General features: G+C 60.7%; 4 protein-coding genes across 17 annotated transcripts in view; 3 read left to right on the forward strand and 1 right to left on the reverse strand.

Moving 5' to 3' along the window:
* Nucleotides 1-64: 64 nt before the first annotated feature.
* Nucleotides 65-7,432, forward strand: LOC136099309 (uncharacterized). 5 transcript variants are annotated; one of them, XM_071807247.1, is made up of 4 exons: nt 65-204; nt 5,490-5,663; nt 5,890-6,904; nt 7,256-7,432. In XM_071807247.1, exons 2-3 carry the CDS (start codon nt 5,526-5,528, stop codon nt 6,883-6,885), a joined length of 1,134 nt encoding a protein of 377 aa, XP_071663348.1. In that variant the 5' UTR covers nt 65-204; nt 5,490-5,525; the 3' UTR covers nt 6,886-6,904; nt 7,256-7,432. The 5 variants fall into 5 exon arrangements, with proteins under 5 accessions (XP_071663348.1, XP_071663349.1, XP_071663347.1 ...); XM_071807246.1 differs by lacking the exon at nt 65-204 and adding an exon at nt 887-3,012; XM_071807244.1 differs by lacking the exon at nt 65-204 and adding an exon at nt 4,715-5,382.
* Nucleotides 7,433-7,518: 86 nt separating this feature from the next.
* LOC139827667 (uncharacterized) lies at nt 7,519-19,844 on the forward strand. 4 transcript variants are annotated; one of them, XM_071807239.1, is made up of 6 exons: nt 12,556-13,075; nt 13,183-13,356; nt 13,582-14,678; nt 15,203-15,333; nt 16,837-16,928; nt 19,307-19,844. In XM_071807239.1, exons 1-3 carry the CDS (start codon nt 12,773-12,775, stop codon nt 14,575-14,577), a joined length of 1,473 nt encoding a protein of 490 aa, XP_071663340.1. In that variant the 5' UTR covers nt 12,556-12,772; the 3' UTR covers nt 14,578-14,678; nt 15,203-15,333; nt 16,837-16,928; nt 19,307-19,844. The 4 variants fall into 4 exon arrangements, with proteins under 4 accessions (XP_071663343.1, XP_071663340.1, XP_071663339.1 ...); XM_071807242.1 differs by lacking the exons at nt 12,556-13,075; nt 19,307-19,844 and adding an exon at nt 7,519-10,801 and having other exon boundaries at nt 16,837-17,756; XM_071807238.1 differs by lacking the exon at nt 19,307-19,844 and having other exon boundaries at nt 13,582-14,745; nt 16,837-17,756.
* A 1,723-nt stretch (nt 19,845-21,567) lies between these two features.
* Nucleotides 21,568-24,478, forward strand: LOC139827666 (uncharacterized). The gene is made up of 4 exons (XM_071807237.1): nt 21,568-22,357; nt 22,465-22,653; nt 22,878-23,047; nt 23,317-24,478. Exons 1-4 carry the CDS (start codon nt 22,055-22,057, stop codon nt 24,464-24,466), a joined length of 1,812 nt encoding a protein of 603 aa, XP_071663338.1. The 5' UTR covers nt 21,568-22,054; the 3' UTR covers nt 24,467-24,478.
* A 147-nt stretch (nt 24,479-24,625) lies between these two features.
* Nucleotides 24,626-27,557, reverse strand: part of OTOF (otoferlin) — a 114,538-nt gene continuing 111,606 nt past the window's right edge. For all 7 annotated transcript variants that reach the window (XM_071807220.1, XM_071807219.1, XM_071807218.1 and 4 more), the window contains 4 exons: nt 26,667-26,908; nt 26,161-26,339; nt 25,887-25,987; nt 24,626-25,740 (listed from right to left, as the gene is read on the reverse strand). In XM_071807220.1, the coding sequence (XP_071663321.1) occupies nt 25,560-25,740; nt 25,887-25,987; nt 26,161-26,339; nt 26,667-26,908 (703 nt within the window). In that variant the 3' untranslated portion in view covers nt 24,626-25,559. The remainder of the gene's footprint in view (nt 25,741-25,886; nt 25,988-26,160; nt 26,340-26,666; nt 26,909-27,557) is intronic.

Raw genomic sequence — 27,557 nt, forward strand, 5'->3', positions numbered from 1 at the left:
CGAGCGGCGCAAGAACCTCAGACGCGCATGCGCAGTGCTGGCGTTGCCAAGCAACGCGGGAACGCAGCAGCCGCCGCTCCGGGCGGGCCGGGGCTGCATGAGCCGGGCAGCGGGCGCGGATGCGGGATGGCGGGCACCGGGCCCGGCCCCCAGCGACCCCGGGCCCCAGAAGCACATCTCTGCCCGCCTTGATGCCAAGTACAGGTGAGAAACGGGGCTCGTGTTTTCCCCACGCCGCCTGCCCCCCCACCGGCTCCGCCTAAATCAGAGCCGGGCCCAGGCCGCTCCCTGCCCCACGCAGGCATCAGGTCCCGCTCGTCTCCCCAGACTCTGTGTGGTCGCAGGTGATCTCCTCTTCCCCAAACTGCCACTGGAGTTCATGCCCCCACCCCCGAACTAGTCCCCGTTCCCTCACCCCAAACTGGCACCCAGTGCCGAGCCCCCCCAGGACCGGCACAGGCTCGGAGACCGTCCCCAGGGCTCAGAGCAGCCCCCGCCCCACACCAGCCCTGGGGCAGGACCCCTACCACAAACTGGCGGGGGGCAGGGAGCCAGCGTGGCCTTTCCGGCCTTCCTGGCACCCAGGACCTCCCCCCAAACTGGCCTTGGGCCAGGGACCACCCTGAATCCTGAGCCGGGCAGAGACCTCCCCACTCCCTGCTGAATGGCAGCGGGTCAGGGACCACCCCCGCAATCCCAGCTCAGCCCGAAGTCAAGGCCATCCCTGTGCTGTCCCCAGCCCAGCGCTGGGGCAGCAATACCTTCTTCCCCAAGATATTGCCCTGCCACGGACCCGCTGCCCCCCGCACAGACTCAGCACCAGGCCAGTGCTCTCCTGGGTCAGGCCGCTGCTGTTCTCAATGCTGGGACTCCCCAGCCATGGGGACACCTTTCCCCAAACCAGGACGGAGCTGGGGGCCTTGCCCAAGCCCTCGCTGGCCCTTCAGGCTGCGTGACATGGGACCATGAAGTGGCAGCTGAGGCTGGCTCAGGGTCTTCCCCATCCTGCAGAAACGCAGGGCAACAACCACCATCTGCTCCCCAAACCGAGAGTGACCCTCCACAAGGTGCCTGTGAACCCCGGTACCAACCCACGGGACCAAACCGTCCCTGCGTCACTAACGTCCCCTCCCACCCAAACAGGCTTGTGTTCTCCTTCCTGACCCCAGAGCTTCCCTTTAGCTTAGACTGATCCCAAGCAATGACCGTGGGACCGGTGCCAGCCCTCCAGCGGCTCTGGACACGCTGGTGTCTTTATGGCCGAGCAAGTGTCCCCCCAGCCAACAAAGGGCTCTGTCCCCTGCCCTCCTCCCCGGGGACGCAAAGAGGGGCTGAGCCCCCAGCTGTGCCCCAGGAGTAACCAGCCCTGGGCTGCACTCCCAGCTGCCCACAGAGAAGCCTGGACCCTGTTTTCCCTCGGAGAGGCCGTCCCAGCCCCTCCTGCCTCCTTCCTGTGGCTGTGGGGACGCCCTGGCTGCTGCCGGGGGAGTCACTGAGCGCTCTGCTCACTGCAGTGTTCAGATCTGGCTCTGATTCCACGTGCGCCTTTGCTTTGTTCAGCTGTAGACGTTGCTTGTGCTCCATGGCCTTGCAGGTTCTGTTTTGTCTGAATCAACCCTTCCCTTCTCAGCAAAGTGCAAAACAGGCCCCGCTTTGCAGTTGTCTGGGATGTCTCCCAATTAGCCTTGGGTTGTTGTTTTTCCCAGTCAGTTCTGTTCTTCCCAGCAAAGTGCAAACTGGGCCTTATCTTGCAAGTGGTCAGTGGAGTTTGTAGTTGCTTTTGGGAAATGTGAGTAAAACTTTACAACGGAAAATTCTAGCAAATCCAGCCTACCAAGTAACATGAAGCAGAGAGTATATTAAAAATCATTCAACCGTATATGTCTAAGTAATTTATTATATTTAGTATGCATTGACTTAAGCTGAATGATTAGTATTAAACTTAAATGGGGCTCATCCACTGAGCTGTGAGCAGTAAAACCATGGCCACACAGCTCACTTGTTGAGCAGGGGGAGCTCCCAGTAGCTCATCCAGGCTGTTGTATTTAGAGAGTAAAGGGGCTGACCCGTAGTCAAATTGCACACGGTAGGAAAAGCCTGCACGGGAGTCCCTGAGCCCACAAGTTACTGGGGTTCAGTTCCCGTTCTGCTTCCCGTGGGTCTCCCGGCAGGAGTTCTTGGCCTGGCTGCGGCTCAGGCCGTTCCCTCCTCTGGAGCCCGGACCAAACTGCTCTGCTGTGCATCCAAACCCAGCCCAAATCCCGAGCCCCATCCGCACACGCAGGGGAAGCAAAATAAGCAGGTGCTCTCAGCACAGTCCTCTTGGTGCTGCTGCCCTGCAGGGTTTGCCAGGAGAAGGACGAACCCCGAGGGCATGGAGGTCCTTGCAGTGCCCATCAAACCCCACCACAGCATGGAAACACAAGGGGTTTGGGTCTGCACAGGCACCTCAGCGTGGGGATAGGAATTCACGCGGCTTCTGGAAAAGAACCAGCTCATGGGTGACCTGCAGCAGGTGGAGTGGGGAACGGGCAGGGACAACCAGCAACCACAGAGTCACAGGATGGTTTGGGGTGAAGGGACTGTTAAGCTCCCCCTGTGCCACCCCTGCCATGCGCAGGGACATCTTCAGCAGCTCAGGTTGCTCAGAGCCCCCTACAGCCTGGGATGTCTCCAGAGATGCCCAATTTGTGGCAGGTTCACCCCCCCAACCACCACCCTGAAAGCACCAGAAGCTTCTCCACCCATAGACAACTATGGTCATGTACCCACCCCTTGGTCAACAGACGGGGCCCTTGACCAATGAAACTCCTGAGCTGAGAGAAGTTTCTGGACAACTGCCATAAGTGACAACAGCTTAGGATGGACCGAGGGTATAAATGGAGCTGCCAGAGCCAACCTTTGCTGTGAGTTGGTGACTCTGGAGTAGGGGGCTTGTAATGGAAGGTTGTGCTTAGAGTGGGATGGCGTCTGGAGAACATTCCTTGAGGATTCAGCCACCTCGCTGACCTGGTGAGTGATCTTCTGGGGATCCTTGAGATTCCTCACCTTTAGTAATTGAACTCCCAACCAATACCCAAATCCGTGTTGTTTAGTGTTGTCAGAGTGCTGAGTAATTTTAGATAAACCCCATTTCTATTTGGTTCTCCTCTAAGCAGCTCTGGTCATCATAAGGTCTGGAGCTTGTTGCAGCCTGGGTAGATTGTTTGCGTTATTTTGCAGAGAATGCAGGGGAGCATCGGGGGCTGGGGACACACAGAGCCCGGTGCCTCCAGGCCCAGGCGACTGTCACAGTGTCCCATGGTGCCCAGGGCTGCAGGTGGGTGGCCCAGAGGGACCTTCCCTTCCCGCAGGCCCTGGGACGAGGGGTCAAAGTTTTCACATGTAAATAGAAATTAGAACTAAACGGGACAGGCTGTATCCTGTCCGACTGTGATCTCAATCTGCTGTTGAACTTCTAGGCAAAGAAAATTAAATATACACTTGCTCGGCCATGAAGACACCAGCGTGTCCAGAGCCGCTGGAGGGCTGGCACCGGTCCCACGGTCGTTGCTTGGGATCAGTCTAAGCTAAAGGGAAGCTCTGGGGTCAGGAAGGAGAACACAAGCCTGTTTGGGTGGGAGGGGACGTTAGTGACGCAGGGACGGTTTGGTCCCGTGGGTTGGTACCGGGGTTCACAGGCACCTTGTGGAGGGTCGCGCTCGGTTTGGGGAGCAGATGGTGGTTGTTGCCCTGGGTTTCCACAGGGTGGGGAAGAGCCCGAGCCAGCCCCAGCTGAGAAGGGGGTGGCAGGCGCTGCCACTTCACAGTCCCATGTCACCCAACCGGGAGGGCCAGCGAGGGCTTGGGCAAGGCCCCCAGCTCCGTCCTGGTTTGGGGAAAGGTGTCCCCATGGCTGGGGAGTCCCAGCATTGAGAACAACAGCGGCCTGACCCAGGAGAGCACCGGCCTGGTGCTGAGTCTGTGCGGGGGGCAGCGGGTCCGTGGCAGGGCAATATCTTGGGGAAGAAGGTATTGCTGCCCCAGCGCTGGGCCGGGGACAGCACAGGGATGGCCTTGACTTCGGGCTGAGCTGGGATTGCGGGGGTGGTCCCTGACCCGCTGCCATTCAGCAGGGAGTGGGGAGGTCTCTGCCTGGCTCAGGATTCAGGGTGGTCCCTGGCCCAAGGCCAGTTTGGGGGGAGGGCCTGGGTGCCAGGAAGGCCGGAAAGGCCACGCTGGGTCCCTGCCCCCCGCCAGTTTGTGGTAGGGGTCCTGCCCCAGGGCTGGTGTGGGGCGGGGGCTGCTCTGAGCCCTGGGGACGGTCTCCGAGCCTGTGCCGGTCCTGGGGGGAGACTCGGCACTGGGTGCCAGTTTGGGGTGAGGGAACGGGGACTAGTTCGGGGGTGGGGGCATGAACTCCAGTGACAGTCTGGGGAAGAGGAGATCACCTGCGACCAGACAGAGTCTGGGGAGAAGGAGCGGGACCTGATGCCTGCGTGGGGCAGGGAGCGGCCTGGGCCCGGCTCTGATTTAGGCGGAGCCGCTGGAGGGGCAGGCGGGGCGGAGGAAAACACGAGCCCCGTTTCTCACCGGCACTTGGCATCAAGGCGGGCAGCGATGCGCTCCTGGGGCCCGGGGTCGCTGGGGGCCGGGCCCGGTGCCCGCCATCCCGCATCCGCGCCCGCTGCCCGGCTCATGGAGCCCCGGCCCGCCCGGAGCGGCGGCTGCGGCGTCCCCACGTTGTTTGGCAACGCCAGCACCGCGCATGTGCGGCTGAGCTCCCCGCGCGTTCGTAAATTTCGCACTGCGCATGCGCGGCGCTTTCCCGCCTTCTCCTAGCGACCGTTGGGGGCGGGTAACGTCTGCGGGCCCGAGCCGCGGGGCAGGGGAGATAAAGGGGGTCGGGGCGGAGTTATTGGTGTTGAAAAGCGGCCTCAGCGCCCTGCGAGAGCTCGCTGGGTGCTGTGTGCTCTGCGCTGCTGGTCCTGGCTGGGTCAGCAGAGCCCTGTGAGGCGGCACAGGGGCTGTGCCAGGATCCCGCTGTGCACAGCGCCCCCCGCCAGCCCCGCGGAGCCTGGAGCTTGTTCCCCCGGTTTAGTCCGGAAATGAAGAGCTCTCGAGGCCCCCAGGTCCATGCAGCCGTCCCAGTGGCTCGTTGTGCCCGGGGGTGGGGGCTCTCTGGGGCGGCTGCACCATCCCCTGCGACAGCTCAGCCCTGGGGCACCGGGCAGCCCTTGTGTGTCACTGTGATGTCACCGGTGCATCACAAACGTGGCCCCTATTTAAGTGGGTTTCGGGGAGGCTCAGGTGTCACTTTGACTGCACGCGAGCCAGTGAGCAAGCGAGATGGGCAAGTGTGTGGAAAACACATCACAGATGGAAGGAAAAGCAAAGGCGCAGGTAGGAGCGGGTGCTTCGGTGTCACCCCAACCTCTCCTCACCCCGGGGATCTCGCCGGGTTTCTCGGCCTCCCCAGCTGACACTTTGCACATCCCCTTGTCCTGCAGAGACCCCAGAGGAGATTCTGGTGCTGTGTCAAGAACATGGGGGAATGGTTGCTGACCTTCATCGTAATCCTGCCTCTCGCGGTCCTCTGCAACATCCTGCTGCCCTGCATCTTGCTGGGCATCCTGGGTGTGGACACCTACAAGGCCCGTCGGGCCAACACCACCAAGGCCAAGGTCGGTGTCTGTCCTGGGCCCCGTTTTGGGAGGGAACAGTGAGCAGTGCCCATTGCCCACCCCGCCTGGCGCCTGCCCTGGAGCCACCGAGCCACCTCCGCTGGGCACCAGGCTTGGGGCTGGGCCACTCCTGTCCCTGTCACTCCAGCCACCCTTCCCAGGGTCCTTGGTTCCTGGCCGAGAACGGACACCTCACACTGACCCGGGCTTTGCTTCCTGCGGACAGGGCACCTCTATGAGGATGAAACCTCAGAGCAGCAGCGGGACGGACCCCATGGGGGAGCAGCCCCGTCCCAGAGCTGCCTGTGCCGACAGCAGCTCCAAGCTCAACAGGAACCGGCACGGCATCGGCAACACGGAGGAGCTCGCCAGATCCCTGATGCAGTCCCTGGACATGACTGAAGTCTGCCTTAACCTGCTGGAGAAGCTGAAGATAAGATCTCAGGATGGCGAGTCTCATGTCCCACCTGCAGACAGGATGAGCAAATATCCCGTATGCCTGGAGTGCCGTCGATGTGTCACCAGCGGCTGTCCGCACTGCAGTGGGCCTGTGGAGCAACAGGGCCTGCCCCTGCTGGTTGTTGTTCTCCAGAAAATGAGCCTGGTGTCATACATTGGTGGCCTGGAGCCGGAACTGGATGTGAAAATGAGACTGATCTTTGCACTCATCATCAGTGGAAAGCCGGTCTACACATGGGAGAAAATACAGATGCTCCCCGAAAGAGCCCCCGAGACGAGCTGCAAGGACTGTGACGGCTCTCTGCCCACGAGCCTTTGGGGCAGCGAGTGCTCAAAGGCCCCACAGCCCATCTTCAGCGCCCAGGGGACACCAGAGGGACAGACAGGACTGGGCGAGGAGGACAGAAGGGCTGCTCCAGACCTGCAGCCGCCTGGGCAGGGGGAGTTTCTCCCCAGCACAGTCTCCATGTATCCCCGGCCCCCATGGGCACAGGCCCCCTCGCCTGCGGCCCTGGACCGGCTGCGCGGGGCTGGGCTGGAGCCGCTGCCCCCGGTGGGGTTCAAGGTCCTGGGGCAGGGGCTCAGTCTGCAGTGTGTCCAGCACTCCTGGGCCACTGCGATGAGGAGCGTCAGGACCGCACTGTGCTGTCAGTGCATCGGGAGCTCGGAACCCCCCGGCACCGTGGAGCGGGACCAGATTGTGCATCTGGATCTGCAGCGCAGGGCTCACGCGCCCTTGTACACCACGGAGGAGGTGGCGTGAAGAGCTCTGGCAGGACAAGGTGGGACGGCGAGGAGCGTGGGCAGGGGCAGCGCAGCGTGGGAGGCCGGGGCCGGGCTGTCCCGTGCAGCTGTCGGAGCCGGGTTGGTGGGGAGGTGTTTCTGCAGGACGAGGTCCTGTGGAGTGTTGGGGTGGCGCTGGCAGACGGGGTGAACTCCGCTGGTGCTGGTTTGGGTGGGGGTGACACAAAGTGCTGACTCCCCACCAGCTGGGTCCCCTTGGCCCATGGAGGTGCTCCAGCAGGTGGCCGCTGGTTCCCGTGTGCGCTGAGCCAGCTGCCCCCACCCTGCTGGGGCCCAGGAGACGCCCCATGCTGCTGCTCACACCCCCGACTCGTTTGCTCCCTGTGCAGCCCCGGCCCAAGGACAGGAGGAGCCCCCAAGCGCCTGGAGCTCTGCTGGGATGGAGCGAAGATCCGCCTGCCGCCTCTGGAGGCCTCGGGCAGCAGAGCCCCGAAGAGCAGCTGTGAGCGGAGAGCTCAGCGCCGACACCACGCTTCTGTCACCATTAAACTCTGCAATCCTTGAAACAGCCTTGAGAGCTCTTCATTTCTGGACTAAACCGGGGGAACAAGCTCCAGGCTCCGCGGGGCTGGCGGGGGGCGCTGTGCACAGCGGGATCCTGGCACAGCCCCTGTGCCGCCTCACAGGGCTCTGCTGACCCAGCCAGGACCAGCAGCGCAGAGCACACAGCACCCAGCGAGCTCTCGGAGCCGTTTCTCAGCACCAATAACTCCGCCCTGACCCCCTTTATCTCCCCTGCCCCTCGGCTCGGGCCCGCAGACGTTACTCGCCCCCAACGGTCGCTGGCAGGAGGCGGGAAAGCGCGGGGACCATCTGCCGAGTTGCCGAGAGGCGCAAGAACCTCAGACGCGCATGCCCAGTGCTGGCGTTGCCAAGCAACGCGGGGACGCCGCAGCCGCCGTGCGCATGCGCTGCAGCCGCCGCTCCGGGCGGGCCGGGGCTCCATGAGCCGGGCAGCGGGCGCGGATGCGGGATGGCGGGCACCGGGCCCGGCCCCCAGCGACCCCGGGCCCCAGGAGCGCATCGCCGCCCGCCTTGATACCGAGCGCCGGTAAGAAACGGGGCTCGTGTTTTCCTCGCCCCGCCTGCCCCCCCCACCGGCTCCGCCTAAATCAAAGCCGGGCCCAGGCCGCTCCCTGCCCCACGCCGGCACCAGGTCCCGCTTCTTCTCCCCAGACTCTGTCTGGTCGCAGGTGATCTCCTCTTCCCCAGACTGTCACTGGAGTTCATGCCCCCACCCCCGAACTAGTCCCCGTTCCCTCACCCCAAACTGGCACGCACTGCCGAGCCCCCCCAGGAGCGGCACAGGCTCGGAGACCGTCCCCAGGGCTCAGAGCAGCCCCCGCCCCACACCAGCCCTGGGGCAGGACCCCTGCCACAAACTGGCGGGGGGCAGGGAGCCAGCGTGGCCTTTCCGGCCTTCCTGGCACCCAGGCCCTCCCCCCAAACTGGCCTTGGGCCAGGGACCACCCTGAATCCTGAGCCAGGCAGAGACCTCCCCACTCCCTGCTGAATGGCAGCGGGTCAGGGACCACCCCCGCAATCCCAGCTCAGCCCGAAGTCAAGGCCATCCCTGTGCTGTCCCCGGCCCAGCGCTGGGGCAGCAATACCTTCTTCCCCAAGATATTGCCCTGCCACGGACCCACTGCCCCCGCACAGACTCAGCACCAGGCCGGTGCTCTCCTGGGTCAGGCCGCTGTTGTTCTCAATGCTGGGACTCCCCAGCCATGGGGACACCTTTCCCCAAACCAGGACGGAGCTGGGGGCCTTGCCCCCTCTGTCTCTCCAGGCTGGGTGACATGGGACTGTGAAGTGGCAGCGCCTGCCACCCCCTTCTCAGCTGGGGCTGGCTCGGGCTCTTCCCCACCCTGCGGAAACCCAGGGCAACAACCACCATCTGCTCCCCAAACCGAGAGCGACCCTCCACAAGGTGCCTGTGAACCCCGGTACCAACCCACGGGACCAAAACGTCCCTGCGTCACTAACGTCCCCTCCCACCCAAACAGGCTTGTGTTCTCCTTCCTGACCCCAGAGCTTCCTTTTAGCTTAGACTGATCCCAAGCAAGGACCGTGGGACCGGTGCCAGCCCTCCAGCGGCTCTGGACACGCTGGTGTCTTCATGGCCGATCAAGTGTCCCCCCAGCCAACAAAGGGCTCTGTCCCCTGCCCTCCTCCCCAGGGACGCAAAGAGGGGCTGAGCCCCCAGCTGTGCCCCAGGAGTAACCAGCCCTGGGCTGCACTCCCAGCTGCCCACAGAGAAGCCTGGACCCCGTTTTCCCTCGGAGAGGCCGTCCCAGCCCCTCCTGCCTCCTTCCTGCGGCTGTGGGGACGCCCTGGCTGCTGCCGGGGGAGTCACTGAGCGCTCTGCTCACTGCAGTGTTCAGATCTGGCTCTGATTCCACGCGCGCCTTTGCTTTGTTCAGCTGTAGACGTTGCTTGTGCTCCATGGCCTTGCAGGTTCTGTTTTGTCTGAATCAACCCTTCCCTTCTCAGCAAAGTGCAAAACAGGCCCCGCTTTGCAGTTGTCTGGGATGTCTCCCAATTAGCCTTGGGTTGTTATTTTTCCCGGTCAGTTCTGTTCTTCCCAGCAAAGTGCAAACTGGGCCTTATCTTGCAAGTGGTCAGTGGAGTTTGTAGTTGCTTTTGGGAAATGTGAGTAAAACTTTACAACGGAAAATTCTAGCAAATCCAGCCTACCAAGTAACATGAAGCAGAGAGTATATTAAAAATCATTCAACTGTATATGTCTAAGTAATTTATTATATTTAGTATGCATTGACTTAAGCTGAATGATTAGTATTAAACTTAAATGGGGCTCATCCACTGAGCTGTGAGCAGTAAAACCATGGCCACACAGCTCACTTGTTGAGCAGGGGGAGCTCCCAGTAGCTCATCCAGGCTGTTGTATTTAGAGAGTAAAGGGGTTGACCCATAGTCAAATTGCACACGGTAGGAAAAGCCTGCACAGGAGTCCCTGAGCCCACAAGTTACTGGGGTTCAGTGCCCGTTCTGCTTCCCGTGGGTCTCCCGGCAGGAGTTCTTGGCCTGGCTGCGGCTCAGGCCGTTCCCTCCTCTGGAGCCCGGACCAAACTGCTCTGCTGTGCATCCAAACCCAGCCCAAATCCCGAGCCCCATCCGCACACACAGGGGAAGCAAAATAAGCAGGTGCTCTCAGCACAGTCCTCTTGGTGCTGCTGCCCTGCAGGGTTTGCCAGGAGAAGGACGAACCCCGAGGGCATGGAGGTCCTTGCAGTGCCCATCAAACCCCACCACAGCATGGAAACACAAGGGGTTTGGGTCTGCACGGGCACCCCAGCGTGGGGATAGGAATTCACGCGGCTTCTGGAAAAGAACCAGCTCATGGGTGACCTGCAGCAGGTGGAGTGGGGAACGGGCAGGGACAACCAGCAACCACAGAGTCACAGGATGGTTTGGGGTGAAGGGACTGTTAAGCTCCCCCTGTGCCACCCCTGCCATGCGCAGGGACATCTTCAGCAGCTCAGGTTGCTCAGAGCCCCCTACAGCCTGGGATGTCTCCAGAGATGCCCAATTTGTGGCAGGTTCACCCCCCCAACCACCACCCTGAAAGCACCAGAAGCTTCTCCACCCATAGACAACTATGGTCATGTACCCACCCCTTGGTCAACAGACAGGGCCCTTGACCAATGAAACTCCTGAGCTGAGAGAAGTTTCTGGACAACTGCCATAAGTGACAACAGCTTAGGATGGCCCGAGGGTATAAATGGAGCTGCCAGAGCCAACCTTTGCTGTGAGTTGGTGACTTTGGAGTAGGGGGCTTGTAATGGAAGGTTGTGCTTAGAGTGGGATGGCGTCTGGAGAACATTCCTTGAGGATTCAGCCACCTCGCTGACCTGGTGAGTGATCTTCTGGGGATCCTTGAGATTCCTCACCTTTAGTAATTGAACTCCCAACCAATACCCAAATCCGTGTTGTTTAGTGTTGTCAGAGTGCTGAGTAATTTTAGATAAACCCCATTTCTATTTGGTTCTCCTCTAAGCAGCTCTGGTCATCATAAGGTCTGGAGCTTGTTGCAGCCTGGGTAGATTGTTTGCGTTATTTTGCAGAGAATGCAGGGGAGCATCGGGGGCTGGGGACACACAGAGCCCGGTGCCTCCAGGCCCAGGCGACTGTCACAGTGTCCCATGGTGCCCTGGGCTGCAGGTGGGTGGCCCAGAGGGACCTTCCCTTCCCTTCCCTTCCCTTCCCTTCCCTTCCCTTCCCTTCCCTTCCCTTCCCTTCCCTTCCCGCAGGCCCTGGGACGAGGGGTCAAAGTTTTCACATGTAAATAGAAATTAGAACTAAACGGGACGGGCTGTATCCTGTCCGACTGTGATCTCATTCTGCTGTTGAACTTCTAGGCAAAGAAAATTAAATGTACACTTGCTCGGCCATGAAGACACCAGCGTGTCCAGAGCCGCTGGAGGGCTGGCACCGGTCCCACGGTCGTTGCTTGGGATCAGTCTAAGCTAAAGGGAAGCTCTGGGGTCAGGAAGGAGAACACAAGCCTGTTTGGGTGGGAGGGGACGTTAGTGACGCAGGGACGGTTTGGTCCCGTGGGTTGGTACCGGGGTTCACAGGCACCTTGTGGAGGGTCGCTCTCGGTTTGGGGAGCAGATGGTGGTTGTTGCCCTGGGTTTCCACAGGGTGGGGAAGAGCCCGAGCCAGCCCCAGCTGAGAAGGGGGTGGCAGGCGCTGCCACTTCACAGTCCCATGTCACCCAGCCTGGAGGGACAGCGAGGGCTTGGGCAAGGCCCCCAGCTCCGTCCTGGTTTGGGGAAAGGTGTCCCCATGGCTGGGGAGTCCCAGCATTGAGAACAACAGCGGCCTGACCCAGGAGAGCACCGGCCTGGTGCTGAGTCTGTGCGGGGGGCAGCGGGTCCGTGGCAGGGCAATATCTTGGGGAAGAAGGTATTGCTGCCCCAGCGCTGGGCCGGGGACAGCACAGGGATGTCCTTGACTTTGGGCTGAGCTGGGATTGCGGGGGTGGTCCCTGACCCGCTGCCATTCAGCAGGGAGTGGGGAGGTCTCTGCCCGGCTCAGGATTCAGGGTGGTCCCTGGCCCAAGGCCAGTTTGGGGGGAGGTCCTGGGTGCCAGGAAGGCCGGAAAGGCCACGTTGGCTCCCTGCCCCCCGCCAGTTTGTGGTAGGGGTCCTGCCCCAGGGCTGGTGTGGGGCGGGGGCTGCTCTGGGGAGAAGGAGCGGGACCTGATGCCTGCGTGGGGCAGGGAGCGGCCTGGGCCCGGCTCTGATTTAGACGGAGCCGGTGGGGGGGGCAGGCGGGGCGGGGAAAACACGAGCCCCGCTTCTCACCGGCACTTGGCATCAAGGCGGGCAGCGATGCGCTCCTGGGGCCCGAGGTCGCTGGGGGCCGTGCCCGGTGCCCGCCATCCCGCATCCGCGCCCGCTGCCCGGCTCATGCAGCCCCGGCCCGCCCGGAGCGGCGGCTGCGGCGTCCCCACGTTGTTTGGCAACGCCAGCACCGCGCATGTGCGGCTGAGCTCCCCGCGGCCCTCGTAAATTTCGCACTGCGCGTGCGCGGCGCTTTCCCGCCTTCTCCCAGCGACCGTTGGGGGCGGGTAACGTCTGCGAGCCCGAGCCGAGGGGCAGGGGAGATAAAGGGGGTCGGGGCGGAGTTATTGGTGTTGAAAAGCGGCCTCAGCGCCCTGCGAGAGCTCGCTGGGTGCTGTGTGCTCTGCGCTGCTGGTCCTGGCTGGGTCAGCAGAGCCCTGTGAGGCGGCACAGGGGCTGTGCCAGGATCCCGCTGTGCACAGCGCCCCCCGCCAGCCCCGCGGAGCCTGGAGCTTGTTCCCCCGGTTTAGTCCAGAAATGAAGAGCTCTCGAGGCCCCCAGGTCCATGCAGCCGTCCCAGTGGCTTGTTGTGCCGGGGGGTGGGGGCTCTCTGGGGCGGCTGCGCCATCCCCTGTGCCAGCTCAGCCCTGGGTCACCGGGCAGCCCTTGTGTGTCACTGTGATGTCACCGGTGCATCACAAACGTGGCCCCTGTTTAAGTGGGTTTTGGGGAGGCTCAGGTGTCACTTTGACTGCACGCGAGCCAGTGAGCAAGCGAGCAAGTGAGACGGGCAGGTGTGTGGAAAACACATCAGAGATGGAAGGAAAAGCAAAGGCGCAGGTAGGAGCGGGTGCTTCGGTGTCACCCCAACCTCTCCTCACCCCGGGGATCTCGCCGGGTTTCTTGGCCTCCCCAGCTGACACTTTGCACATCCCCTTGTCCTGCAGAGACCCCAGAGGAGATTCTGGTGCTGTGTCAAGAACATGGGGGAATGGTTGCTGACCTTCATCGTAATCCTGCCTCTCGCGGTCCTCTGCAACATCCTGCTGCCCTGCATCTTGCTGGGCATCCTGGGTGTGGACACCTACAAGGCCCGTCGGGCCAACACCACCAAGGCCAAGGTCGGTGTCTGTCCTGGGCCCCATTTTGGGAGGGAACAGTGAGCAGTGCCCATTGCCCACCCCGCCTGGCGCCTGCCCTGGAGCCACCGAGCCACCTCCGCTGGGCACCAGGCTTGGGGCTGGGCCACTCCTGTCCCTGTCACTCCAGCCACCCTTCCCAGGGTCCTTGGTTCCTGGCCGAGAGGGGCACCTCACACTGACCCGGGCTTTGCTTCCTGCGGACAGGGCACCTCTGTGAGGATGAAACCTCAGAGCAGCAGCGGGACGGACCCCATGGGGGAGCAGCCCCGTCCCAGAGCTGCCTGTGCCGACAGCAGCTCCAAGCTCCCCAGGAACCGGCACAGCATCGGCAACACGGAGGAGCTCGCCAGATCCCTGATGCAGTCCCTGGACATGACTGAAGTCTGCCTTAACCTGCTGGAGAAGCTGAAGATAAGATCTCAGGATGGCGAGTCTCATGTCCCACCTGCAGACAGGATGAGCAAATATCCCGTATGCCTGGAGTGCCGTCGATGTGTCACCAGCGGCTGTCCGCACTGCAGTGGGCCTGTGGAGCAACAGGGCCTGCCCCTGCTGGTTGTTGCTCTCCAGAAAATGAGCCTGGTGTCGTACATTGGTGGCCTGGAGCCGGAACTGGATGTGAAAATGAGACTGATCTTTGCACTCATCATCAGTGGAAAGCCGGTCTACACATGGGAGAAAATACAGATGCTCCCCGAAAGAGCCCCCGAGACGAGCTGCAAGGACTGTGACGGCTCTCTGCCCACGAGCCTTTGGGGCAGCGAGTGCTCAAAGGCCCCACAGCCCATCTTCAGCGCCCAGGGGACACCAGAGGGACAGACAGGACTGGGTGAGGAGGACAGAAGGGCTGCTCCAGACCTGCAGCCGCCTGGGCAGGGGGAGTTTCTCCCCAGCGCAGTCTCCATGTATCCCCGGCCCCCATGGGCACAGGCCCCCTCCCCTGCGGCCCTGGACCGGCTGCGCGGGGCTGGGCTGGAGCCGCTGCCCCCGGTGGGGTTCAAGGTCCTGGGGCAGGGGCTCAGTCTGCAGTGTGTCCAGCACTCCTGGGCCACTGCGATGAGGAGCGTCAGGACCGCACTGTGCTGTCAGTGCATCGGGAGCTCGGAACCCCCCGGCACCGTGGAGCGGGATCAGATGGTGCATCTGGATCTGCAGCGCAGGGCTCACGCGCCCTTGTACACCACGGAGGAGGTGGCGTGAAGAGCTCTGGCAGGACAAGGTGGGACGGCGAGGAGCGTGGGCAGGGGCAGCGCAGCGTGGGAGGCCGGGGCCGGGCTGTCCCGTGCAGCTGTCGGAGCCAGGTTGGTGGGGAGGTGTTTCTGCAGGACGAGGTCCTGTCACAGTGTCCCATGGTGCCCAGGGCTGCAGGTGGGTGGCCCAGAGGGACCTTCCCTTCCCTTCCCTTCCCTTCCCTTCCCTTCCCTTCCCTTCCCTTCCCTTCCCTTCCCTTCCCTTCCCTTCCCTTCCCTTCCCTTCCCTTCCCTTCCCTTCCCTTCCCTTCCCTTCCCTTCCCTTCCCTTCCCTTCCCTTCCCTTCCCTTCCCTTCCCTTCCCTTCCCTTCCCTTCCCTTCCCTTCCCTTCCCTTCCCTTCCCGCAGGCCCTGGGTTGAGGGGTCAAAGTTTTCACATGTAAATAGAAATTAGAACCTAAATGGGACGGGCTGTATCCTGTCCGACTGTGATCTCATTCTGCTGTTGAACTTCTAGGCAAAGAAAATTAAATATACCACGTGAATAGTGAACAGCCAACAACCCAATGACTATAGGTAAAGAAACTAAAAAGGGGGGCAAGTCTATTTTCAGTGTCTATTTATTATCTCTTACAGCACCCCATGGAATGGCAAGAAACAAGAAGTGGCCGGTCCATCTCCTCCAAGCCCATGGACAGAGAACTCGGGAATGGCCACGGCCTCGAGCTCCAGCTGGGGAGGAGTTAAGAATCCCCCCAATGAGATGGGTATGAACCTCATGTATGGAAATGAAATTCACTTAGATAATGAGTGGAGGTGGGTAGTGGGAGACAGACGGGGATTTAATGAGGCTACTGTTAAAGTGCCCGGGCTTTGGGGAGGAGCAGGATGCAAAGTTCGAATAGGATGTGGGAGGATCCCTGGACCCATCACGAGAAGGCATCTCGGATAGCTGTACGTAGTTGTGTTTCAAAGAACGGGAGGCCAAATGTGAAAACGGTTGTGTCTTTACAAGTGAGCTGCACCGTTGGTGCGATTTCACTGTAGTGAAACCTGCAGTTGCAACTCGTGAAGAGAATCCCAGCGGTAGAGGGTGAAGAGTCAGAGCCAGAACAGATGTCAGTAAGCTGAGCTCAACCATAACAGGTACAACAACAGCGGGAACACCACCTGCTAAGTTTATAAAGGAAATCAATCTCTGCCTCTAGAAATACTTAAAACTGGACCATATGTGGTCAAAAACACAGGGCAGCGACAACTATTGCTCAATACCTCACAGCCTCTAAAATGAGTAAGAGTTGTTGATGCAAATCAACACCTCCACAATCAAACAGTTCCAGTCAGTTTGAGCCTTGGCTTCATGTCCAGGCTTGCTCTTCCTGCCCATGATTCACCAAGCTGGGAGGAGTGGTGACACTGGAAGCTGTGCTGCCATCCAGAGACCTGGACAGGCTGGAGAGTTGGGTGGGGAAACATTCAATGAAATAGAACAAGGGCAAGTGTAGAGTCTTGAATGTGGGCAGGAACAACCCCAGGTTCCAGTGTGAGTTGGGGAATGAGCTATTAGAGAGCAGTGCAGGGGAAAGGGAGCTGGGGGTCCTGGGGACAGCAGGGTGAGCATGAGCCAGCACTGGGCCCTTGTGGCCAGGAAAGCCAATGGTACCTGGGGTGGGTTAGAAGGGGGTGGTCAGTAGGTCAGAGAGGTTCTCCTGCCCCTCTGCTCTGCCCTGGGGAGACCACACCTGGAATCTTGTGTCCAGTTGTGGCCCCTCAGTTCCAGAAGGACAGGGAACTGCTGCAGAGAGTCCAGCGCAGCCACCAAGATGCTGAAGGGAGTGGAGCATCTCCCGTGTGAGGAAAGGCTGAGGGAGCTGGGGCTCTGGAGCTGGAGAAGAGGAGACTGAGGGGGGACTCATTCATGGGGATCAATATGGAAAGGGGCAGTGTCAGGAGGATGGAGCCAGGCTCTTCTCGGTGACAATCAGTGATAGGACAAGGGGTAATGGGTTCAAACTGGAACACAGGAGGTTCCACTGAAAGAGGAGAAGCAACTTGTTTGGGGTGAGGGTGTCAGAGCCTGGCCCAGGCTGCCCAGGGAGGTTGTGGAGTCTCCTTCTCTGCAGACATTCAAACCCGCCTGGACCCCTTCCTGTGGAACCTCAGCTGGGTGTTCCTGCTCCATGGGGGGATTGCACTGGGTGAGCTTTCCAGGGCCCTCCAACCCCTGACACTCTGGGATTCTGTGAAACCAACACTTTCTCCCATCTCAGGTACAACAGGTGTCTGGATGCTGTGCTACAGGAAAGCGAGGGTCAAAAGAATCCCCTTCAGAAGTGGATGATGCGAGATGCCCCTGTGCAAGGTGCCTTTGCAGAAGCCTCCGTGCTCTCCTGCCAAACCTGTCCCGTTGGCCTGGTTGCTGTTTATTCAGCCTTATGCCGACGTATCTGATCGCGCGTCTGTCGCAGCCCCAGCAGGGATCACCTGGTTTGTCTCCCATGTGCAGACCGGCTCCCCACTCGTGACCAGCTCACACTCCACCCACATTTCCACGTCCAGTTGCTGCTCATCATCCTGCTCCATGGCTGGGGTGTTGAGGACGCCCAGCGCGGGCAGGTCCTGTTGTTCTCGGTCTCGCTGCGGGGCGGGCGGCTGCTGGGGAGGCATCGACGGCACCGCAGGCACACGGGATGTTCTCTCCCCCTGGCGTCCGCGGGGTTTGAGGGTTGACAAACCGATTTTGTAACAGCAGCTCCTCCAGCACCTCGAGGCAGATTTTGGTCACGGCCAGGGCTCCCTCAGGGATCTGCTGAGCTCCTCTGTGTTGCTGATGGAGAGCTGGTACATCCATTCTTCCTTTCTTCCTTTCTTGTCTTGCTCTCTCTTTTCTTTCCTTCCTGCTTACCTTCATTCACTCTTCCTCTTTCTCTCCCTCCCTTTCTCTCTCCCTTTCTCTCTCCCTTTCTCTCTCCCTTTCTCTCTCCCTTCCTCTCTCCCTTTCCTCTCTCCCTTTCGTCTCTCCCTTTCCTCTCTCCCTTTCCTCTCTCCCTTTCCTCTCTCCCTTTCCTCTCTCCCTTTCCTCTCTCCCTTTCCTCTCTCCCTTTCCTCTCTCCCTTTCCTCTCTCCCTTTCCTCTCTCCCTTTCCTCTCTCCCTTTCCTCTCTCCCTTTCCTCTCTCCCTTTCCTCTCTCCCTTTCCTCTCTCCCTTTCCTCTCTCCCTTTCCTCTCTCCCTTTCCTCTCTCCCTTTCCTCTCTCCCTTTCCTCTCTCCCTTTCCTCTCTCCCTTTCCTCTCTCCCTTTCCTCTCTCCCTTTCCTCTCTCCCTTTCCTCTCTCCCTTTCCTCTCTCCCTTTCCTCTCTCCCTTTCCTCTCTCCCTTTCCTCTCTCCCTTTCCTCTCTCTCTTCATCTCTCACTTCCTTCCTTCCCCATTTCTCTTTGCTTCTCCACTAAACCATTCTGTTTAGAATAAAGTCTGGAGTCTGCCCGGGGGTGCAGGTGGGTGGCCCAGAAGGACCTTCCCGCCCCCACAGCTCCACCGGCACCGTGGAGCGGGACCAGATGGTGCATCTGGGTCTCCAGCGCAGGGCTCACACGCCCTTGCACACCACGAAAGAGGTGGCATAGAGCTCTGGGAGGACAAGGTGGGACCACAAGGAGCGTGGGCAGGGGCAGCGCAGCATGGGAGGCCGGGGCCGGGCTGTCCCGTGCGGCTGTTAGAGCTGGGTTGGTCAGGAGGTGTTTTCTGCAGGATGAGGTGCTGTGGAGTGTTGGGGTGGTGCTGGGAGACGGGGTGAACTCTGCTGGTGCTGGTTTGGGTGGGGGTGACACGATGCACCAGGGGTTCTGCTGACCAGCCAGGACCAGCAGCGCAGAGCACACAGCACCCAGCGAGCTCTCGCAGGGCCCCTGGGGCTGTGTTTCAGCACCAATAGTGGGGCTGACACAATGGGATCTGCTGAGCTGCTCTGTGTTGCTGATGGAGGGCTGGGATGTTCTTTCCTTCTGGCTTTCTTCCTCTCTTTGTCTCTCTTTCTTTCCTTCATTGCCTTTCTTTCTTGCTCTCTTTCTCTCTTCCTATCTCTTTCTCGCTCCCTCTTTTTCTCTCACTTTCTGTCACATCCTCTCATTTCCTCCCTTCCTCTTCCACTTGTATTTGGTTCTCCACTGAACAGTTCTGGTTAGAATAAAGTCTGGTGCTTATCACCAGCCTAAACAGATTTTCCGCGTTCTTCTGCAGCAGCATTGCTGCTCCGAGCTGCAGGCCAAACTGCGGGGGAGTGTCAGGGCCAGCAGGGCCGGCTGGGGACACACAGAGCCCGGTGCCTCCAGGCCCAGGTGGCCGGCACAGTGGCCATCGTGCCTGGGGGTGCAGGTGGGTGGCCCAGAAGGACCTTCCTGCTCCCTGCAGGCCCTGGGCTGTGTCCCCCAAACCCTGACACAGGGGCTCTCTGGGGCGGCTGCACCATCCCCTGTGCCAGCTCAGCCCTGGGGCACCAGGGCAGCCCTTGTGTGTCACTGTGATGTCACCGTTGCATCGCAAACGTGGCGCTTATTTAAGTGGGTTTTGGAGAGGCTCAGGTGTCACTGCTGTCACTTATGGCAGTTGTCCAGAAACTTTTGTCAGCTGAGGAGTTTAATTGGGCAAGGGGCCCATCCCTCTCCTGGCAAACCCTGCAGGGCAGCAGCACCAAGAGGAATGTGCTGAGAGCACCTGCTTATTTTGCTTCCCCTGCCTGTGCAGATGGGGCTCAGGATTTGGGCTGAGGTTTGGATGCACAGCAAAAAGAGGGAAACACAGAACATTTTGCACCCTAACGCTCGGAGGTGCCCTTGGATCTGGGATCCCAGCCGGGCTGCACGTTCAGCACAGCTCAATTCGCTCTCTGTCCCCCTCGCTGGGTTCAGTCCCCCCCAGCCAAAGCAGAGCAGTTTGGTCCGGGCTCCAGAGGAGGGAACGGCCTGAGCCGCAGCCAGGCCAAGAACTCCTGCCGGGAGACCCACGGGAAGCAGAACGGGAACTGAACCCCAGTAACTTGTGGGCTCAGGGACTCCCGTGCAGGCTTTTCCTACCGTGTGCAATTTGACTACGGGTCAACCCCTTTACTCTCTAAATACAACAGCCTGGATGAGCTACTGGGAGCTCTCCCTGCTCAACAAGTGAGCTGTGTGGCCATGGTTTTACTGCTCACAGCTCAGTGGATGAGCCCAATTTAAGTTTAATACTAATCGTTCAGCTTAAGTCAATGCACACTAAATATAATAAATTACTTAGAGATATACAGTTGTATGATTTTTAATATACTCTCTGCTTCGTGTTAGTGGGTAGGCTGGATTTGCTAACATTTTCCGTTGTAAAGTTCTGCTCTTATTTCCCAAAAGCAACTACAAACTCCACTGACCACTTGCAAGATAAGGTCCAGTTTGCACTTTGCTGGGAAGAACAGAACTGACCGGGAAAAATAACAACCCAAGGCTAATTGGGAGACATCCCAGACAACTGCCAAGCGGGGCCTATTTTGCACTTTGCTGAGAAGGGAAGGGTTGATTCAGACAAAACAGAACCTGCAAGGCCATGGAGCACAAGCAACGTCTAGAGCTGAACAAAGCAAAGGCGCGCGTGGAATCAGAGCCAGATCTGAACACTGCAGTGAGCAGAGCCCTCAGTGACTCCCCCGGCAGCAGCCAGGGCGTCCCCACAGCCGCAGGAAGGAGGCAGGAGGGGCTGGGACGGCCTCTCCGAGGGAAAACGGGGTCCAGGCTTCTCTGTGGGCAGCTGGGAGTGCAGCCCAGGGCTGGTTACTCCTGGGGCACAGCTGGGGGCTCAGCCCCTCTTTGCGTCCCCGGGGAGGAGGGCAGGGGACAGAGCCCTTTGTTGGCTGGGGGGACACTTGATCGGCCATGAAGACACCAGCGTGTCCAGAGCCGCTGGAGGGCTGGCACCGGTCCCACGGTCCTTGCTTGGGATCAGTCTAAGCTAAAGGGAAGCTCTGGGGTCAGGAAGGAGAACACAAGCCTGTTTGGGTGGGAGGGGACGTTAGTGACGCAGGGACGGTTTGGTCCCGTGGGTTGGTACCGGGGTTCACAGGCACCTTGTGGAGGGTCACTCTCGGTTTGGGGAGCAGATGGTGGTTGTTGCCCTGGGTTTCCACAGGGTGGGGAAGAGCCCGAGCCAGCCCCAGCTGAGAAGGGGGTGGCAGGCACTGCCACTTCACAGTCCCATGTCACCCAGCCTGGAGAGACAGCGAGGGCTTGGGCAAGGCCCCCAGCTCCGTCCTGGTTTGGGGAAAGGTGTCCCCATGGCTGGGGAGTCCCAGCATTGAGAACAACAGCGGCCTGACCCAGGAGAGCACCGGCCTGGTGCTGAGTCTGTGCGGGGGGCAGCGGGTCCGTGGCAGGGCAATATCTTGGGGAAGAAGGTATTGCTGCCCCAGCGCTGGGCCGGGGACAGCACAGGGATGGCCTTGACTTCGGGCTGAGCTGGGATTGCGGGGGTGGTCCCTGACCCGCTGCCATTCAGCAGGGAGTGGGGAGGTCTCTGCCTGGCTCAGGATTCAGGGTGGTCCCTGGCCCAAGGCCAGTTTGGGGGGAGGTCCTGGGTGCCAGGAAGGCTCCAAAGGCCACGTTGGCTCCCTGCCCCCCGCCAGTTTGTGGTAGGGGTCCTGCCCCAGGGCTGGTGTGGGGCGGGGGCTGCTCTGAGCCCTGGGGACGGTCTCCGCGCCTGTGCCGGTCCTGGGGGGGCTCGGCACTGGGTGCCAGTTTGGGGTGAGGGAACGGGGACTAGTTCGGGGGTGGGGGCATGAACTCCAGTGGCAGTCTGGGGAAGAGGAGATCACCTGCGACCAGACAGAGTCTGGGGAGAAGGAGCGGGACCTGGTGCCGGCGTGGGGCAGGGAGCGGCCTGGGCCCGGCTCTGATTTAGGCGGAGCCGGTGGGGGGGCAGGCGGGGCGGGGAAAACACGAGCCCCGTTTCTCACCGGCACTTGGCATCAAGGCGGGCAGCGATGCGCTCCTGGGGCCCGAGGTCGCTGGGGGCCGGGCCCGGTGCCCGCCATCCCGCATCCGCGCCCGCTGCCCGGCTCATGCAGCCCCGGCCCGCCCGGAGCGGCGGCTGCGGCGTCCCCACGTTGTTTGGCAACGCCAGCACCGCGCATGTGCGGCTGAGCTCCCCGCGCGTTCGTAAATTTCGCACTGCGCATGCGCGGCGCTTTCCCGCCTTCTCCCAGCGACCGTTGGGGGCGGGTAACGTCTGCGGGCCCGAGCCGAGGGGCAGGGGAGATAAAGGGGGTCAGGGCGGAGTTATTGGTGTTGAAAAGCGGCCTCAGCGCCCTGCGAGAGCTCGCTGGGTGCTGTGTGCTCTGCGCTGCTGGTCCTGGCTGGGTCAGCAGAGCCCTGTGAGGCGGCACAGGGGCTGTGCCAGGATCCCGCTGTGCACAGCGCCCCCCGCCAGCCCCGCGGAGCCTGGAGCTTGTTCCCCCGGTTTAGTCCAGAAATGAAGAGCTCTCGAGGCCCCCAGGTCCATGCAGCCGTCCCAGTGGCTCGTTGTGCCGGGGGGTGGGGGCTCTCTGGGGCGGCTGCACCATCCCCTGTGCCAGCTCAGCCCTGGGTCACCGGGCAGCCCTTGTGTGTCACTGTGATGTCACCGGTGCATCACAAATGTGGCCCCTATTTAAGTGGGTTTTGGGGAGGCTCAGGTGTCACTTCGACTGCACGCGAGCCAGTGAGCAAGCGAGCAAGCGAGATGGGCAAGTGTGTGGAAAACACATCAGAGATGGAAAGAAAAGCAAAGGCGCAGGTAGGAGCGGGTGCTTCGGTGTCACCCCAACCTCTCCTCGCCCCGGGGATCTCGCCGGGTTTCTCGGCCTCCCCAGCTGACACTTTGCACATCCCCTTGTCCTGCAGAGACCCCAGAGGAGATTCAGGCGCTGCGTCAGGAACATGAGGGATTGGCAGCTGATCCTGCTGATCTTCATCTTCTTCCTGACTGTCTGGATCCTCTGCAACATCCTGCTGCCCCGCATCATCACCTCGCTGGGCAGCATGGGTGTGAGCATCTACATGGCCCGTCGGGCCAGCAACATCAAGGCCAAGGTCGGTGTCTGGACTGTTCCGTTTTGGGAGGGAACAGTGAGCAGTGCCCATTGCCCACCCAGCCAGGCCCCTGCCCTGGAGCCACCGAGCCACCTCCGCTGGGCACCAGGCTTGGGGCTGGGCCACTTCTGTCCCTGTCACTCCAGCCACCCTTCCCAGGGTCCTTGTTTCCTGGCCAAGGGGGGACACCTCACACTGACCCGGGCTTTGCTTCCTGCGGACAGGGCACCTGTGTGAGGAAGAGCGCCCAGAGCAGAAGAGGGACGGACCTCATGGGGAAGCAGCCCCGTCCCAGAGCTGCCCCGGGCAAGACTGCGGCTCCCGGCCAAGGGAGCCCATCGCAACCAGAGCCCTGTGAAAGCAAGGAGGTGTCTGCAGAGAGCTCCAGGTCTGGGTAAGGAGAGCCCTTCCCTGCAGGGGCAGCCCCTCGAGAGCCCCTGCCTTGGGCTGAGGGTTCCCAGCCGCTCGCTCTGTCCTTGCGCTGCTGGGCTTGGCCTGGCCCATGTCCTCAGGTCCCCAGCTCAGTCAGTGATCCCAGAGCTGGCAGGGCTGGCACCAGGGAGCTGGGAGATCTCCCACGGGATGGGAGAAGGCAGAGAGAGGGTGCTGGGTCTGTCCTGCCCCACAGCAGCCCCCACAGTCCAGCCGCTCTTTCCCCCACAGCCAGTGCATTCCCCAGCAAGGAGAATTGTGGACAAGCAGCTGCAGTGGGGAAGCAGCCTCTGCAAGGGAGCTCCTCCAGGAGACAGAAAACAAGGGTCCACGTGGATGTTCCCTTGCTGACAGCAGCTCCGAGCTCCCGAGGAACCGGCACTCCATCGACAACATGGAGGAGCTCAGCAGATCCCTGATGGACTCCCTGGACATCATCTCAATCTGCTATGACCTGATGGAGGAGCTGAAGGAAGCATCTCGGAATAGCAGGACTCCAGTCTTGCACAAATCCACAAGTAGAGAGTATCTGGTCTGCCTGCAGTGCCGTCGATGCCTCACGAGCAGCTGCCCGCACTGCAGCGAGCCCAAGGAACAACAGGACCTCCTCGTTCTGGTCGTCATCCTGCACAGATTGGACATGATGATGGTCAAGGGGAAACTGGTAGAGATGGATTTGGAGCTGAAATTTGAGCTGGTCGTCTGTGGGGAGACGGTCTACACATGGGAAAGAACGCAGGTGCTCCCTGAAGCTGCTCCCGAGATGAGCTGCAAGGACTGTGACCGTTCTCTGCCCACGAGCAGCAAGTGCTTGAAGGTCCCACATCCTGTCCTCAGGACACCACAGGGACAGATGGGACTGGATGGGCAGGACACAAGAGCTGCTTCTGAGCAGCAGCTTTGGACAAAACGCAGCGGTGCCGGCAGCGCAGACCTGCAGCCAGCTGGGCAGGGGGCGTCTCTCCACAGCGCAGTGCCCATGCAGCCCAGGAGTCCTGGGGACAGTGAGACCTCGCAGGTGTCGTGTCCCATCCTCAGCACCCAGGGGACACCAGAGGGACAGGCAGGACTGGGCGAGAAGGACAGAAGGGCTGCTCCAGACCTGCAGCCGGCTGGGCAAGGGGACTCTCTCCCCGGTGCGGTCACCAAATATCCCTGGCCCCCATGGGCACAGCCCCTGTCCCGTGCAGCCCTGGAGCGGCTGCGCAGGGCTGGGCTGGAGCCACTGCCCCCTGTGTGGTTCAAGGACCTGGGGCCGGCGCTCAGTCTGCAGCGGCGCATCCAGCACTCCTGGGATGCCGCGGAGTGGGAGCGGATGGTGCGGCTGGATCTCCAGCGCAGGGCTGACGCACTCGCACGCACCACGGAGGTGGTGGTGTGAGGACATCGCTGCCCACCTGCTCCCACCTGTTCTCAGTGGGAGAACAGACTGCGACTGGGAAGCAGTGGGGCAAAGTGGAGGAGGAAAGGACTTGTCTGGAAAAGCAGGCAGCAGTGGAACATCTCCCTGCTCATGTGAGGCTTCAGCAGAGAACCCAGAAGTGAAAGCCAATTTTTATTGACTCATTAAAACTGTAGTATCTTAAAACCATTCCCGAGATGTCCTCAGTTTTTCTAAGAGGATCTTGCAGACTTGAAGCTGAGAAAGGTGGCTTTTCGACAGCTGTATACTGCAGCGAGCTGAGAAAAGAGCCCTTCTCTAACATGTGTGGCAAGAAAGACTCCAGCCACAATATGCATCAATCCAAAAAAAATAAACAGAGAATCAGAAAGGCCACGGGGAGCTCCTACTGCCAGAGAACGTGGCTCCCTGTGAGCCCTCTGGCTGTCCAGCTGCCACCATGGCTTGGTTGGTGACTTTAGGAAGATGTTTGAACTGCTGGACACTGCCCTGCCTGTGCCAGAGCCACGGGGAGGGAAGCGCAGGGTCTTGGTGGCTGCTAGGACACGATACCTCATGTTCCCATGGTGGGATGGGCACCCATACCGGGGGACAGTGACCTCCAGAGCTATTAGTGGAGCAGGGACGGTGCTGGCAGAGAGGACAGGCGCTGTGGGGGCTGGCATGTCCCCAGCTGTCCCAGGTCCCTGCTCCATCCTTGTGTCTGTATTTCCCTCCAAGGAGGAGCCGTTGGGGAGCGCCTCCAGCGATGCAGCCCCAGCTCTCGCTCCTCTTCCCCTGGCACTGGGGGTTGATTTTCCCAGGGGGACGCTGGCCGTGGCTCTGATGGGCAAAGGGCTCTGTGGTTGCCCCACAGTAGCCGGCTGGGCACCTCCACCAGCCCCTGATCGATACCGTTCTCCAGCCTCGTTTCTCTGGGACTAAAGCCACAAATGGAGCCCACAGAGGAGGAAGGGAAAAGGGGGGGCCCAGCAGCAGGGAGGAGATGTCCCCTGAGGCTGCGGGGAGGAGAAGGGCACAGAGCCGGGGAAGGTACTGGCGCAGCGCTGGGGACAGGGGAGGCTCCCGTGCTTCATGCTCCCAGCAGCTTCTTGACCATGTAGCCTGGCATGCTGTAGAGGAAGAGGGCGATCATGATGAGGAGCAAGAGGGCCAGGACAATTTTGATGATGAGCCACTTGTAGCGCGTGCAGATGAGGTATTTGATGGACTTGAGCGGGTTCAGGAACCAGATGAAGGACGTGTCTGGGCGGCTGCAGAGGAAACAAATACCCATCGTTAATGCCAACGCGATAGTGGCCCCTCCTTGCCTCCCCATGCCTGGCTGTCCCCCCAGGGACCACCCCACAGCACGTCCCAGGACCCCAGTGTCCTCTGGGGAGTGGGGTTTCCTACTCACTTGGGTTTCTCCAGCGGGTCAGGCTCGTTGCGAGCCAGCCCGGCAGGGGATTTCTCTGCCTCCTCTGCTGTCAGAAGGTGCAGTTCAGCCTCGACTTTCCCCTGCAAGGAGCAGAGAGTTGTGCTGAGACCCAGGCAGTGCTCCCCGCCTCAGCCCCTCCTGACCTGGTGACAAGAGGGGACCTGAGGGAACACAGGCAAGTGCAGGGAGTGGGGGTGTCTGCAAAGAGCGCAAGCCCCAGGACACAAAATCCCTCCTTTTTCCCCATCCTTACAGTGACCTCCAGCTCATCGTTCTCATCTCTGGCCACAAACGGCCACCAGCCCTTCACCCGCTTCTGCTTGAAGATGGAGACCATGGGCAGCTCTGCCTCGTTCGTCACCATCTCCAGGCTGCACTGTTTCGACGTCTTGGCTCCCCGGGGGAAACGATTCAGGTCCAGCTCGATGGCCCCTGGCAGGAGAAAGGGGAGGACAGATGTTAGCACCCCCAAAATGCTGAGTCCTTGGCTGGAGATGGGCTGGACCAGCATGTCCTGCCCTGGGGAGCAGCTTTGAGCTAGTTCTGGGAACAAACAAGCTGACATCTTTGCTTCAGGAGCAGCTTTTGAACAGTAGCAGCGGAGACAAGGACTCTCATCCTACCTGTAGCATCTAAAGAGGTTTGTAGGACATTGTGGCTGCCCTTGTAGGTTCTGCTCTAATATAGGCTTTGTCTCATCCCACACTGCTCCCCACTTGTCCAGCCGTGGGGTCCCAGCTCACTGGATCCCCCACTCACCGAGGAAATCGTCGGCCGAGAAGTGATCAGCGTCCCAGACCTGCAGGGTGAGGCGGGCTGGGATCTTGTACTCGGTCTCATCCCAGGAGAACATGGACTCCTTCTTGGAGATGACGATCTTCTCCTCTGCCATCAGGTAGTCAAAGGGGAAGATGTAGCGCCAGTTGAAGTTGCCTTCACCAGTGAGCGAGTGGTAATGGACGTCCGTGTCTTGCTTGTCCTCCTGCTGACCCTTCAGCCACCTGCAGAGCCCAGAGGGAGGTGGCACACGTTACAGGAGGGAGGAGAAAGGCACAAAGGCACAGGACCATCCTGCCTGTGCAGCCAGGATGTCTCCAGGATGGACTGCAAGGACCTGAGAGGCATCAGCAACAGGCTGGGGCTGCTCGAATCACTGCAGCAGCCTCTCTGAGGGGTGACATGGGGACAGAAGGGACCTAGAGGGAACAGGGTGGGTTGGACAGCAAGAAACACAAGCAGGTTGTCAGAGGTCTTTCTTTGGAAGGGAGGTGTTAAATAGGTGGGCAGGAGCAACGAGCATCGCTGGGGAGTCTGGAGCGGAGTGTGCTGGAAGGATGTCCCTAGCCTGCGCCCGTGGAGCCAACAGGCCCAGGAGACTGTAGAGACCTCACTCCACCATGGCATGGGTTGGCCCATCCTGATGGCAGCTCGGTCTGTGCTGGTCACTGCAGGCTCCCTGTGTCCGGACACATCTATCCAACCTGTCTCAGGTATTTAGGACCTGCCAACTCTGCTCGAGGGTGGGGTTGTCTCTGCTGACCCCGTCTGAAGGGACCGGCAGTGCCCAGCTCAGGCACTGTCACTGGGTCCCAGCCCTGCCAGAGGGGGTGGCCGTGGGACCTTACCATCACGTGGGCTTGTATGCCTAAT

Source organism: Patagioenas fasciata, chromosome 3 (genome assembly GCF_037038585.1).
Source record: "Patagioenas fasciata isolate bPatFas1 chromosome 3, bPatFas1.hap1, whole genome shotgun sequence".
NCBI lineage: Eukaryota > Metazoa > Chordata > Aves > Columbiformes > Columbidae > Patagioenas > Patagioenas fasciata.

Bases quoted from the DNA above. Each gene is read 5' to 3' on its own strand.
- LOC136099309 (XM_071807245.1), top strand. From the start codon at position 5,329: ATGGGCAAGTGTGTGGAAAACACATCACAGATGGAAGGAAAAGCAAAG. The intron at 5,383-5,489 runs GTAGGAGCGGGT...CTTGTCCTGCAG, and splicing joins AAGGAAAAGCAAAGGCGCAG to AGACCCCAGAGGAGATTCTG. The intron at 5,664-5,889 runs GTCGGTGTCTGT...TCCTGCGGACAG, and splicing joins CCAACACCACCAAGGCCAAG to GGCACCTCTATGAGGATGAA.
- LOC139827667 (XM_071807239.1), top strand. From the start codon at position 12,773: ATGAAGAGCTCTCGAGGCCCCCAGGTCCATGCAGCCGTCCCAGTGGCT. The intron at 13,076-13,182 runs GTAGGAGCGGGT...CTTGTCCTGCAG, and splicing joins AAGGAAAAGCAAAGGCGCAG to AGACCCCAGAGGAGATTCTG. The intron at 13,357-13,581 runs GTCGGTGTCTGT...TCCTGCGGACAG, and splicing joins CCAACACCACCAAGGCCAAG to GGCACCTCTGTGAGGATGAA.
- LOC139827666 (XM_071807237.1), top strand. From the start codon at position 22,055: ATGAAGAGCTCTCGAGGCCCCCAGGTCCATGCAGCCGTCCCAGTGGCT. The intron at 22,358-22,464 runs GTAGGAGCGGGT...CTTGTCCTGCAG, and splicing joins AAAGAAAAGCAAAGGCGCAG to AGACCCCAGAGGAGATTCAG. The intron at 23,048-23,316 runs GTAAGGAGAGCC...TTTCCCCCACAG, and splicing joins GCAGAGAGCTCCAGGTCTGG to CCAGTGCATTCCCCAGCAAG.